Source organism: Acartia tonsa, chromosome 1 (genome assembly GCF_053477335.1).
Source record: "Acartia tonsa isolate MP-2025a chromosome 1, ASM5347733v1, whole genome shotgun sequence".
Taxonomy (NCBI): Eukaryota; Metazoa; Arthropoda; class Copepoda; order Calanoida; family Acartiidae; genus Acartia; species Acartia tonsa.
In genome coordinates, this window is record NC_137260.1 from 28,990,425 (window position 1) to 29,004,394 (window position 13,970).

The 13,970-nt window shown below is 30.6% G+C and overlaps 1 protein-coding gene across 3 annotated transcripts; it reads left to right on the forward strand.

Moving 5' to 3' along the window:
- Window positions 1-1,352: 1,352 nt before the first annotated feature.
- LOC145317118 (uncharacterized) lies at window positions 1,353-7,201 on the forward strand. Of its 3 annotated transcripts, none has more exons than XM_080158022.1 (8): window positions 1,353-1,492; window positions 2,657-2,746; window positions 3,161-3,220; window positions 3,575-3,673; window positions 3,900-3,961; window positions 4,896-4,954; window positions 5,551-5,588; window positions 6,874-7,201. In XM_080158022.1, exons 1-8 carry the CDS (start codon window positions 1,409-1,411, stop codon window positions 6,934-6,936), a joined length of 555 nt encoding a protein of 184 aa, XP_080014148.1. In that variant the 5' UTR covers window positions 1,353-1,408; the 3' UTR covers window positions 6,937-7,201. The 3 variants fall into 3 exon arrangements, with proteins under 3 accessions (XP_080014148.1, XP_080014154.1, XP_080014162.1); XM_080158028.1 differs by having other exon boundaries at window positions 3,900-3,941; window positions 4,894-4,954; XM_080158036.1 differs by lacking the exon at window positions 3,161-3,220.
- Window positions 7,202-13,970: the final 6,769 nt, after the last annotated feature.

Below are 13,970 nucleotides of genomic sequence, written 5' to 3' on the forward strand. Positions count from 1 at the left end.
TTTTTTTTATGAGAACTTTTTTGAAAGCAATTTTACCCCACTTATAGTTATCAGAATTTAATGATTAATGGCTTATTTTCTTCGTTACTAGAACAAGAAACAAAATTTCGCTATTATTTAAAAAGTACAGTAAAATCAAAAATTCAAAACTTAGGTGTCAACATCTAAAAATGGTTTTAGCGCATATTTCTTTTGCTCAAATCTTCTACCCTTTGCAAGATTGGCTGCAAATCGCTTCAAAGTTGACGTATAGAGCTAAAAGTTCATACAGATACTATTGGGGACATTTACTAGAACATTCTAATGTTCTAAGCATTATCTCGACCAGGGAGGGAGAAGTGCCCCCCAAAGACAAGAACCGAAAAAATACTGCCCATAAAATCAGTTCTAGACGACCAAAACCACTTTCAAAGGTATTTTGTGTTCAAACAATTAAATGCATAGGTATAGTTCATAAGATATTTAAGCTTTTTTGTGGGCCCAGGTAAAAATATCAATAGTGGCGAGGTTAATGTATCAACCTCCCCCCCCCCAAAAAAAAAAAAATGTATTTAAAGTAGTCAACTTTGAGGGGGCCAGTACTTCCTCCCTGGTTGATATATGACCTTCAAACTTTAGAATGTTTTAGTAAATGTCCCTAATACTATCTGTATCAATTTTAAGCTTTATATCTCAACTTTGAAGCGTTTTGTAGTCATTCTTGCTAAGGGTAGAAAATTGGACCATAAGAAAAATGCGCTTAAACCATTTTTAGATGAAGAAAATAAGCCATTAATCATTAAATTCTGATAACTATAAGTGGGGTAAAATTGCGTTCAAAAAAGTTCTCATATAAAAACACTCACCATATTTATCGATTACATTACATCTTTAATTGTATTTGTTTCTATTAATTAATTCTATCAAGTAAGAAGGTTTTAATTAGTCAATAAGTGACCGAAACCCCTTGGGAAAATCTATAATATAACCGCTACCAAAGAGTAATTCTGCAAGAATTATAAATTTTATATGAAAACGTATAAATTAATTACAGACTAAAGATCAAAACCAAACTTTTTATGTTGTTTGGTCTTGTAATATGATTTCTGTTACAATAAGGAATAAACTTGAACGCCTACGAATTATAAAATTGTATATTTAAGATGGCGATTTCTTTGATAATACATCAAAAATTTACATGCGAAGCTTCTCTATGATTACGTCCTAAATGTAAAATATGGAAATAAAAAAGAAATAACATAAGTCAGAAATTGTTATATTAAGACAATTAATTTTTTAAAAGTGGCTACAAAATAATGCTTTAAACTACCAAAAAGACATTTAAAAGTTAATCTTTGGTCTTATAAAATGACGTCCGCAAGTAAAGATATAAAAAGATGCAATTGCCACTAAATGATCGCAGTCTGATATGAAACCTCCAGAAAATAGGATCCTAAATTATTCATTCCTCTTAGCCTTTCTATTAGCTGTCAACGCCGCTGGGGCTGCACAGGTAAAGTTTTTTTCAAAATTCATACAAATTATATAGTTATATAAACGTAATAAGATATCTGCCTGCCTGTCTTTGTATTCTGAAAAATCTCGTTTACCGCTGGACAGAATTGGTTCTTCTCAACATTGAAGCTTCTTATGGCTCCATTGTAGGTTATAACTATCCTCCACCCTTCATAAACTCTCCCCCCACAAAAATAATAAAACCCCTTACTTTTTAATTGTTAAGCAAAATGTAAAGTGGAGGTAAATAAGTAGATAATTTAAGACTAAAATACTATGTTGTAGGGTGACCCAGCTGGCAACCCTATGTCGATATCTGAAGACTATAATACTATGTTGTAGGGTGACCCAGCCAGCAACCCTGTGTGGATATCTGAAGATTATAATACTATGTTGTAGGGTGACCCAGCCAGCAACCCTGTGTGGATATCTGAAGAATATAATAATCTGTTGTAGGGTGACCCAGCTGGCAACCCTGTGTGGTGGATATCTGAAGAATATAATAATCTGTTGTAGGGTGACCCAGCTGGCAACCCTGTGTGGTGGATATCTGAAGAATATAATAATCTGTTGTAGGGTGACCCAGCTAGCAACCCTGTGTGGATATCTGAAGAATATAATAATCTGTTGTAGGGTGACCCAGCTGGCAACTCTGTGAGGTAGATATCTGAAGAATATAATAATCTGTTGTAGGGTGACCCAACTAGCAACCCTGTGTGGATATCTGAAGAATATAATAATCTGTTGTAGGGTGACCCAGCTGGCAACTCTGTGAGGTAGATATCTGAAGAATATAATAATCTGTTGTAGGGTGACCCAACTAGCAACCCTGTGTGGATATCTGAAGAATATAATAATCTGTTGTAGGGTGACCCAGCTGGCAACCCTTTGTGGTGGATATCTGAAGAATATAATAATCTGTTGTAGGGTGACCCAGCCAGCAACCCTGTGTGGATATCTGAACTATAATACTATGTTGTAGGGTGACCCAGCTGGCAACCCTGTGTGGATATCTGAAGAATATAATAATCTGTTGTAGGGTGACGCAGTTGACAACTCTGTGTGCATATCTGAAGTCTATTATAATCTGAAGGGTGACCCAGTCAGCATACCTGTGTGGATATCTGTGTGGATATCTGAATACTATAATAATCTGTTGCAGGGTGACCCAGCCAGCAACCAGGAGGATGGCGGTCACATGCATAGGATCCTGCGTGGATATTTAAAGCCTGTAAGGATGAAAAGAGTTCCGGCAAGTCATTTTAATAAACTAAATTTATATCAAAGTTTTTTCATTTATGAATAGTATTAGAGCAAAACAATACATATTAAAAATGAATTAGAATAATTGCATATTGTGAGATATTCTCTCATATTTTGATCAAATGTTTTCCAGTTGACTAATATAACTTTACCCAGCCACGTAGAAAGGATTGACCAATATCTGAGGACTTAATATTAACAACCTAAATTGACGACAAAACTCTCCTGTCACAATATCTACGTATTCTAAATCCATTCATATTACATATGTAATTTAATATTTAAATTTTTCATTATAGGAAAAGTTTCAGGGAATCATAATACTTATGTATTTGAACAAATCCTTATTTTATTATGAAATTTCAAAAGTAAAATTGATATTTAAATTGACTTGAAATATCAGGAATACACATATTATGTAAAAGATAAACAGGTTGATATGCCTGCGGAAACCAAAGAAAAGGTATTCATTTCATTTTTGAAAAATTCACGAAACCTCTTTTTTTATAAATGTAATAAAAGGTTATATTGTGTGTACACTGTACATATTTATTATTGCCCTTTAAATTCTCTAAAACTGATGAAATCAAAATTTTAATTTTAGAATTTCATCATTGAATTATATTTATATTGACAAAGGTATAACGAAAGTAGAATTATACTTCCGTAGTAAGGCTTAATTTTGCTATCAGTTAAAAAATTAGGTTATGTCAACCATTTTCATAAAATGTCATGTGTAGGCGAAAAACGCATTAACATTTTTGTCAGGTTAAACAGAAGTTAAACAGGTAAAAGACACTAAATAAATGTATTTCAGGCTCCCCTAGAGCCAGATAATGATCCTCTCATGATGACTGATGATGAAGCCTTTGATATTCTTAGCGAACTTCAAGACTTCGAGAAAACAGCTGATAAGGTATTTTAGAATTATTTTAGTTCATTAAAGTTTTTGCAAAAAAATTGATACAAGAATATTTCTTTTCATAAAATATTAATTTGTCTTTAACTGTCAACAGAGAAAAACAGAAATAGAATCTTATTAAACTTTCAGCAAAAGCCAAAAAATATCCTCTTATTAATCAGTAAAAGTCTGTATTTTTATTTTCTATCTTTTTAAAAATATCTTAATAAAAATGATTTAGTTGAAGAAGAGATCATCAGTGCCCTGGATTCGTGGCATTATGAGGAACAACAACAGCTTTTTGTGAGATTTTATAAGAACTTTTTATATCAACGTAAAATATTTATAACTAGCGGCTTCGCCCCTAGCCTCTAGGGGCTTTGCCCCAAGAGGTGATCAAAAAAAAAATTAAGGTGAAATTCATAAGAGGACCAAGGAAATCTCCTGCAAAAAAAAGGATCAAGGAAATCTTCTGCAATAAAAAAATGGGGGGGAATTTTTTGGGGGTTGCCCCCCCCCCCTCCCAAGAAAATATCTTAAAACCACCACAGGACCAGTAGGTATATTCCCTGAAGAGAAGAGCCCATTCGGTTCAGCGGTTACCGAGATCTTAAGCTTCAGACGGACATACATCATTCTACTTTGTATTTTAGATAACAAAAAATACTAAAATGCAAAAAAAAATACATTCATAAAAGCGAATCTTGATTGAATTAAAGGCAGATATAGACGTCATAATCTTAGTAACCATAAAAAATAGATATGCAGACGATTTGTTTACAGTTAAAGATTTGCTTTGCTACAAATATTGACATACAAAAACCCTTAATTAAGAATGCGGCGAATTATTTCTTCAATTAACAAGGATTACAACATCCATAAAAGAGAAGCTCTAAAATCGGATGGAAACACAAAAGAATAGTAACCAAAATGTCAGAACTTAAGCATAACATAATTTTTAACTCTGAACAAAATTGAACATACAATTGTAGCAAAATTGCATAAATATAAGATACTGTAAGAGGAAATACTTTCATTTTTAAGTTTAATTAAAGAGATGCAAAGATTGAAATTAATAGGATAATTTTAATGTGTATAAATTAACTAAAAGAGCTGTCCGTTACAGCGGACGGACCGACCCTATTTATAGAAAAGCTTCGCTTTTAAATATCTTTATATGTCGGACAAATAAGTAATTAAACATTTTAATATTGTCACAAAAAATCTGGTTTGTTAGACAAAATAAGAACTTACATCTGGAAATTCTCATGGAGGCTCTGAACGCTAAGATGGCAGGTAATTATCCTGGCAAACATTTATCTTCTATATTCTTTAGTAGTTTAAGTGTTCGTTAGGTTCTTTAGTAATATCTTTGTCTAGAAAACTGTAGTTTAATGATATGGTATTTATGATAATACCTATTATTCTTTAATAGATGGCTCGCGTTTCTTACTTTTGTTTTTTTTTAAAAAACATTAGATTTTTGACAAAGAATTACCAAAGACTATCAAGACGATAAAAGGTCTCTACTAAATTTTAAGACTAAGCTGTTCATCTTGTTCTTTAGGAATCAACTTTATGATTTCTTGTCCGTATGTATGTCAATAATGCTACGGTGGAGATTTTATTTCTGTATGATACAGTATTTTTCGAATTCTATATTAAGTACGATTCTGTGATTTCTTAATTATTATATAACTTACCTCGTCAGTCCGTTTATTTTACTAAATGATTATATAGGTTGGTACTTCGCTACGTATTGATATTGTAATTCTTGTTTAAATGTATATTGGTTCTGCCATAGCATCGGCCTACAAACAGGAGTAGAAATATAAACAAGTTAATGTTCTGTTAAGTGATAACACAATCATTAAAAAAAATGTAATTTTTAGATCTCTGGAAGAAAGGACAACTTAAAGCATACATACAGGTACAAAAATACATAGTTTTATTCTAATGTTTTTTTTTCATTGGGAATTTGAGGATTTAAAACTGATAACCTATGATCAAATTTTCCTTGCTAAGTATAATTGCGATTTTTCTTTTCCTTTTTTTAGTAGCGAAGCTACTCTATAATTCACTTTGTCCGTCCGTCAGTCAGTCAGTCCGTCAGTCAGTCCGTCAGTCCGTCAGTCCGTAACGCTATGGGGGAAATGGGATTTACTCAGCTCCTATAAAAGATAAAAAGCTGAAATTTTTTGACAACATTCCCATCATTAAGGAGCACAATTAACTATAAAACGTCAATGGCGGTCGGACGGCTTTTTAGCAGGTTTTAGGCTATTTTTTTATTTTCCACATTTTTCCTCATATCTTTGGTGTTTATGGTCCGATTTTCAAAATTTTCTCAGTTAGATATATCAAAATTAAATTTTCCGTCGTTTGGAGAACCAACAATAACGGTAAGACTGCCTTTTTGCAGGTTTTTGGCTATTTTTATATTTTTTACATTTTCCCCCATATCTTTGGTGTTTATGGACCGATTTTCAAAATTTTTTCAGTTAAAGATATCAAATTAAATTTCCGGTCATTTGAAGAAATCAACAATGACGGTCAGACTGCCTTTTTGCAGGTTTTTGGCTATTTTTATATTTTTTACATTTTCCCCATATCTTTGGTGTTTATTAATCGATCTCAAAATTTTTTCAGTTAAAGATATCAAAATTAAATTTCCCGTCGTTTGATGAAAACAACAATGACCGTCAGTCCCATCCACGAAATTTTGTGCTTCGCTACTTATGGATGTTGTCATCCTTGTTAGTATATTCTTCTACCATGTATTTAAACAAAACATACAAATTAAAATCGTTATTGACAAATACTTCTTATAGTTTAATCAAATGAAATTCATTTCTCCTTCTCTCTTCAAAAAAGAGCCCGTAGACGCTAGGGGTGCATCCGCTGGTCTTAACGAAAGTAACAGCATGTTTTCCTGTCTGTCAGACTTGGTGTCTGTACCCATAGATCTTGCTTATTGGACATAATTGGCTCTACATTGCATTGAAGCTTTTTGTAAATCCTGAAAAGGATTTTATCCATTATTGGATAGGTTTACTCATACCATCCCTAGAAAAATCATCCATGTAAAATAACTACCAACCTCATCACAAATTTTTAAAAACTTAAGTTAAGGTGACTGGTCAGCTTCCCCCTTACATTTTTTAAGTGACCCTAGAAGCCTTTAGCGCCAATTATAAAACTAAATATCTCTTTAGGATCCTGCAATAATGAAGGCAGTACAGAAAGGACTTGGACACAATTCAATAATCACAAATTAAACAACATTTCCAAACCATTTTTTTAATTATCATGTTTTAAACAGGCTATGAAATCTATCCTCATGTAATATTGTAGATTTTAAACTTTTATATTATATTAGCTGAAATCATATAAAATATACAGGTATACCATATTTGTTAAAATATAGGTATACCTTTATTTGATGTAATTTCACCTAATCATATGTAACCATCACTTGACCCCTGCTGGATTATTATGCAATTATTAAAAATGTTGATATTGAAATATATAATATTCCTCCTCCTTATTTGTATTATTCTGTTTTTACTTTTATATTCAATTGAAGTTTCATTACTTAAATCTCATCAACTTTTTAATGCACGTTGTTTATTAATCATTCAAATACTAATAATGAAATCAAAAGCATAATTTCAAAGAAATTTTTAGTTATTTCTTGTAGTAATCTTCTCAACTACCTGTTAATTTTCTTATCCTTCGCATAGGTCCTGGTTTATTATCTTATCAGTCTACTATATACATTGAATCCTTGGATATAATTGATTTATAATTTATTCATCCATTTTCTATGTACTCAATCTACATAAAACTAAATTAATCATTATTTTTTACACACTTTGGGACAATAATAAAAGGTTAGTCATGTACACATACTTCAATAAAAAGACAAACAACATTGACAACATCCATAACTGAAGCTCAGTGAAGTATAAGAATATATGTAAGAATATTGTAGAAGTTCAATTTTTAAGATATCTATTTTTTATAGCAGCCAAGATATTCCAATTTCTTCCATAGAACAACTATACCCACCAAACATAAGATATTTTGATATATGTAATAGCATCAGAAATAAATCGTGGTTTTACCAAAAAAATTATGAATATACTAGGATAATATTGTATATTTACTGACTTGCACTGTCCAAATGGATCAGTACTCTGTGATTTCTAAAGTAAAGTGTATATATATGTAAGTAAAAAGCAGGGCTTGGCAGCCGCGCGTAAGCAAAATTGAAAGAAATTATTATAAGCCAAATATCATAACTTTAAAATTCAGCTGGACGTTTAACCTGTTCCTAAGCAGACAATCCATCTTTTAAGAACTTTATTTTTACACACAAGTAGGTTTAAATTTAAGGCTTATACGCGGTTGTGGCACGGCTGCCATGCCCTTGTAAATAGTAAGTATACTTTTTAAAATTAGTATGCACGACATTTTCCTACAAACTTATTAAAGCATTTTATTTCAACAGATTATTTGCCTTTTAATAATAAATGATCTGTTGATCAAAGAGCAAGATCAAAAAAGTAGCTACACCACATAAAATTTTTTCTAACATATTAGTTGAAAAGCCGTTTTATCAAGATCTTTGTAAATTCTGAAAGACAGACCTGTTTTTTAAGTAATAAAGTCATTTTTGGTATATTATAGCCACAACAAACGTCATTAAATAATTTGTTGACATTTATCCAAATTATCTTGAATATATGCGAAAATTAAGTATAATAAATTTGTAGCGGTTTAGTGAGGATTTAGAGAAGTTTTTTAGCAAATAAAAATACACCAAAATTACAATCTTAAGATTTTAATTTATGGCTTTAGCCACCGTATTCTGATACCTTGAGGTTTACAACAGCCAAGGTCAAATTACCATGGTAAAAGTATTTCAAGTCTAGTCTGTATGCTTTCTTTTCAGGTGTCCTGTCAATCCTACTTAACTTAAGCACCAATAAAAAAATTTTGTCGCAAATATAACGTTTGCATAGTTACATTTAAAAAAAAAATCTTTAAAAATAAAAAAATAATATGTCCTATTTCGTTAAATTACTTTATTCTAGTTAAAAATAATAGTAGCAATTAGATCTATTATTGTCTGTCTTTCTCATAAGGAAATATTTTTTTCTCTAATGTCTTTTATTTGTCTGTCTGTCTATCTTTCTGTACCGTAAGATCACGCTAACCGGTTAACCGATAGCGTTCTTCCTTACTGATTTTTAACTGGTTTGGTGGAAGGTATGTGAAGAGTTTTGTTGCTGTCGGAATAAATTTGTGGTCCTGATACCTTTGACAACTCAATTAATCTGGTTACAATCATTTTGAATCGTTGAGGGTTTTGTTGAAACACTTTCTTTCTTTTCTAGTAGAAATAATTCATATTTGTATTTAATTTTGGTCAATATGTCAACATAAAAAAATATGTGAATATTTTTATAATACGTTATTGACATTTTTACAGTGATTTTTAAGTTTAAAAGGCTTTGTATTTTATATTTTGTATTTTATATTATATATTATATTGATTCATGTAAAGACAAACTTTGATTATTCCACATATCTACTTATATAAAAAGATATATAAAATGCTTCCTATATATTAACAAGTATTAAAAGGCTAAATTAAGCTTAATTTTCGCAATTAATCCTAATTTGCGAATAGTTATTTATCGCATCGTTTTAAAGACAGCTTTCCGCGGATATTAAATTAATACCAGTTGTGTTAGTCCGGGCCCTCAGCCCCTCTAATTAGAAAATATAGATACATGAACAGACAAAGGAATAGTGAACTTTTTACTTGGGCATTTTTCAAATCATCAACTTAAGAATATTGTTACGAACTTTGCCTTTTAATATTCTGTGGAAAAATATTTTTTTTTTTATTTTCGTATCCCTGTATCCCTCGTAAAATGCACAGATGAAATACGATAGTCACAAACTGAGAAAGAAATAGTAAAAGTCAAGTAAAAACTTATAGTTGGAAATAAGGGGATGGATGTGTTAAAACAAGGAAAAGTTTGTGTAATGCTCAGTGGTTTAACAACACGAATAAAAACTTTAAGATTAAGCTCTGAATTTCTAAAGGGAAAGATAATTTTAAGACAAATTCAAGTTTAAAAGTGTTATATTCCGTTGGCATGCAAATATAATTTCTGTTTGACTTTAATAAAAATGGTTTTAAATGACATATTGTCCATTTGCTTTTAAAGTTTCTGATATTTACGTTGACAGTGTATAAAATATAAAATATAAAACGTTTACATACCATGTATATAATAGTATTTAATATAAAAAATAGTGGTAAATATCATGCGTAATAATTATTACCATTTTTTTATAAAGCATAACAGTTTTTCTATTTTGTATTTCCTTTTTAAGGACTGCAAAACTAAATTTCAAAACCAAATTTAAGTTCTTCTTTTTAATGAGTCATCGAGTAGCTGTAAAATGCTAGTTGGCAAATACAAGAGAAGGGGTTCAATACGGGATTCAAAGACAGGCAGTCGAATATAATATTTCCTACATATTCTAAAGTCGAATATAATATTTCCTACATATTCTAAAGTCGAATATAATATTTCCTACATATTCTAAAGTCGAATATAATATTTCCTACATATTCTAAAGTCGAATATAATATTTCCTACATATTCTAAAGTCGAATATAATATTTCCTACATATTCTAAAGCCGAATATAATATTTCCTACATATTCTAAAGTCGAATATAATATTTCCTACATATTCTAAAGTCGAATATAATATTTCCTACATATTCTAAAGTCGAATATAATATTTCCTACATATTCTAAAGTAGAATATAATATTTCCTACATATTCTAAAGCCGAATATAATATTTCCTACATATTCTAAAGTAGAATATAATATTTCCTACATATTCAAAGTCGAACATAATATTTCCTGCATTCTTCTCCTGATCTATCCCCAATGTTTAAAAGCCTTATAAAGGCAGAAATTATGTTTTTATTTATTCCAAGTTGACATTAGAATCTTGGGTTGTTGATTATTTTTCATTTACCTACCCCTGTATTTCTAGGTTCTTAGATTGAATTACGAGTCAATGCACTTTGCCTTTAGACAAATCAATATCAACACAACCATGGTATACCCTAAATTTGGTGGAAGTAAGTCGGTTTTATACGTGTTACTTTATATTTCTGGAACTGTCAGATATAGATACTAAAGTTACTTCTTATTTTTCTTGGTCAGGTTTTAATCGTTAAATAGACATCAATCTACAATCCCTTTTGTAGTTAAAGATAGACAAAAAAGCAGCTAGTTGTGTCAAATATCTCATAAAAGCATGGACCAAGGATGGCCCGCGAAATTAAGGCAGCCAAAAATATTATTATCTTGATACTTTAAAATCAAATGGGGGATTTGTATTATTAAGGTTGTCCAAAAATATCCATTCCTTTGTGGCGGTTTTATAGGCTACGGGTACAGCCACTTCAAGTAGTAAAACTAGCTGTACATTTATTCGCAATACTATAAATCAGTAAAAATACATTGCATAAGCTACAACAGATTATTTGTCACTCCCATTTTTTTCTAAAGAAATCAGCAGTCACTTCTCATCTTGTAATAAATCAGAAAAAAATATAAATTGTCTAATTTTGATTTTTTTTATATTTTCTTAATAAAACAAAAAGATTACAATTGTTATGTTTAATTTAGAATAAGAGTATTTGCCTTTAGTTGGTTGAAATGATCAAATGAAAGGCGACTTGGAAATAAATCAACGGTAAAAAAGTTCAGATAAGGAGGAATAAACTTAAGGAATATTTTTTTTAATTGGCAAATGAAAACATTGCATAAACTCTCAAGAAGCTTTTTTGGCTCTTTCATAAGACTTAATAATTTCGGTTGAACAAAAAAGAAAATTAGAATTATCAAAATGATGTTTTGATATCTACTTAAAGATAAATTAAAACCAAATGTATTTAAAAATCGTGATAATACTCGTTGTTAAAATAAAAGCGTTACAAATTTTCTCTTAACCCCTTTTATCATCAGAGGTTAACAACCTTTTAGTTCCGTTTTATATCAATTATATTAAAATAACAGTATGTTTGTCTGTGTGTCTGTAGATTAAGATCTCTCTGCTAGACCAATATGGTTTTTCTTTACAATGAAGATTCTCTAAATGTAAACTAAAATTGAAAGTTAGGGTCAACTACACCCCCCTCCCCCCCAATTCTCTCAAGTAACCTTAAAGGCCTCTTGGGCGTTGCCGATAGTGCATTAATAAAACAAGGATGACAACATCCATAAAAGCGAAGCACTGAAACGTTAGGATTAACGGACATTAACACTAGTATAGTGTCTAAACTGAATTATCAGAATATAAAAGTATAAGAGTCGAAGCAAAATTGTAAGTAAATTTGTTGAAAAACTTCTTGATACAGGATAATGTTTATTGAGTTTATGGACATACTTACATTTTTAGGATTTGATTATAGAGTTGCTTCGCTTAAAATATTGTTCTTTGTTGTCCCAGGAATCAATATACCAAAAATCAGATCAAACGGATAATTAGATCACATAAAAATTTGCTGTTAAAAAATTAGAAAAATCAACATGTTTAAAATGGACGTACGGACATTCTGGTAATGATTATAGAGTTTCTACGCTTTCTAAATCGTACCTAACTACTACAGGAATAATCATGCAAAGTTTGAAATCGATAGGACAATTCTAACATGCCTAAATTAACGAATAAAAGCTATCTATCTCGGACGGACGGACGGACCGACCCTAATTATAGAAAAGCTTCGCTTTTAAAAATGTTGTTTTATAATCTCTCCTAGGTCAATCTATGTCTATAAAGAACTTGGCTAAGAATTCCCCTTGTATACAAAAAAAGTATATTGAATGATACTTATACCGTAATTTTGCCGCACTACTGAGAATAATTTCACCCTTGTTTCATTAACTTTTCAGACTAATTTGTTAGAAGATAAATTACATATGATTTGTTAGTTTTGTAGAATAAGATTAATTGAATATTTTTTTTATAAAAAAATTCAACAATTATAGTACGGATCATTTAACTTATAAATAAATTTTATTTTTATGATTTAAATAAGTTATCACTAAACCTATCAGTAGTTATTTATTGTTTACTAGTGGTTACGCCCCTAGAGACCTCTAGTGGCACTTTCAATGTTTTTTTAGAATAATACGTTACCTATCTATGTTGCGTTCAAGTCTCTGCGAATATTAAAAAAAAATTTCGATTTTTTTTAGATTTCTCTTTAAAGGGTGGTGGTACCCTCCCCCGAAATAGTTATAAACTTACCGGGACCTATGAGAAGCTACCCTGTTAATGAGAACCCGATGGGTTCAGCGGTTAGCGAGATCCTTTGGTACGGACACACAAGCAGACAAAAACACATCCTGTTACTATATTATACGGATTGTAGATATTAATTTCCATTGAAGATTATGAAAAAGGTTATAAATTTAGGTGCTATACGAAAATACGATTAATACAAAGCTTACCTGAATATTACAGACTAATAGGTTCAGTGGTGATAGAAATATGAATTAACACCAGATCCTAAAACTTTCTGTTTTTAAACCTTCCATTTGAAAGTTTCATAAAGAGGCACAAATAATGTTCAGTATAAAGGATAAGTTTTTAAAACAAATTAAACTGTGGTACAATTCTTTTTGAAGGCGTATTGTTTTCCTATATAACTAAAATAAAAAGTGCTGTTCAGATCATCTTTGTTTTTGAGATCAGAGTGGATTGACCGAAACGAATACTCTATAGTTATGAGTATTTCAAGTGGTCCAATAAGATTTAAAGGGGAATTGTTTGGCTACATAACTTGGCTAAAGAGCTGTTAATTAAAATAAGTCCCAGCAGGATATTTTCTTCAACCAGAACTAAAAACTCTGTGTAAAATATATTGTCTCACTTAGACTTTACTTTTTTGATACTTTGTTCTAAAACTTTTATACCTTATAAATATAGGTCTGTAAGTAGCAAAGTACGAATTTTAACTAGACGACCTGAATGATCAAGATTTAGATTCAGCAGGCCAAGGCATTGCCACCATTGCTATAAATATTTTAATCCTGACTAGATGGAATTAACTTGGGATGTTCATGTTAATCTAAAATTAGCAATGAGACCACAATTCTAGTGCATATTATTATTCATGGGCTAGCTTTATTTAGGGTTTAAAATATATTTGAATGAAAGAGAAGTTTGATCTAATAAGCCGTAATTGAATCGTTAATACAT

Excerpts from the sequence above, each read along its gene's own strand:
- LOC145317118 (XM_080158022.1), top strand. The coding sequence starts at position 1,409 with ATGAAACCTCCAGAAAATAGGATCCTAAATTATTCATTCCTCTTAGCC. Across the intron at positions 1,493-2,656 it reads ACGCCGCTGGGGCTGCACAG|GGTGACCCAGCCAGCAACCA; the intron begins GTAAAGTTTTTT and ends AATCTGTTGCAG. Across the intron at positions 5,589-6,873 it reads AACTTAAAGCATACATACAG|GATCCTGCAATAATGAAGGC; the intron begins GTACAAAAATAC and ends ATATCTCTTTAG.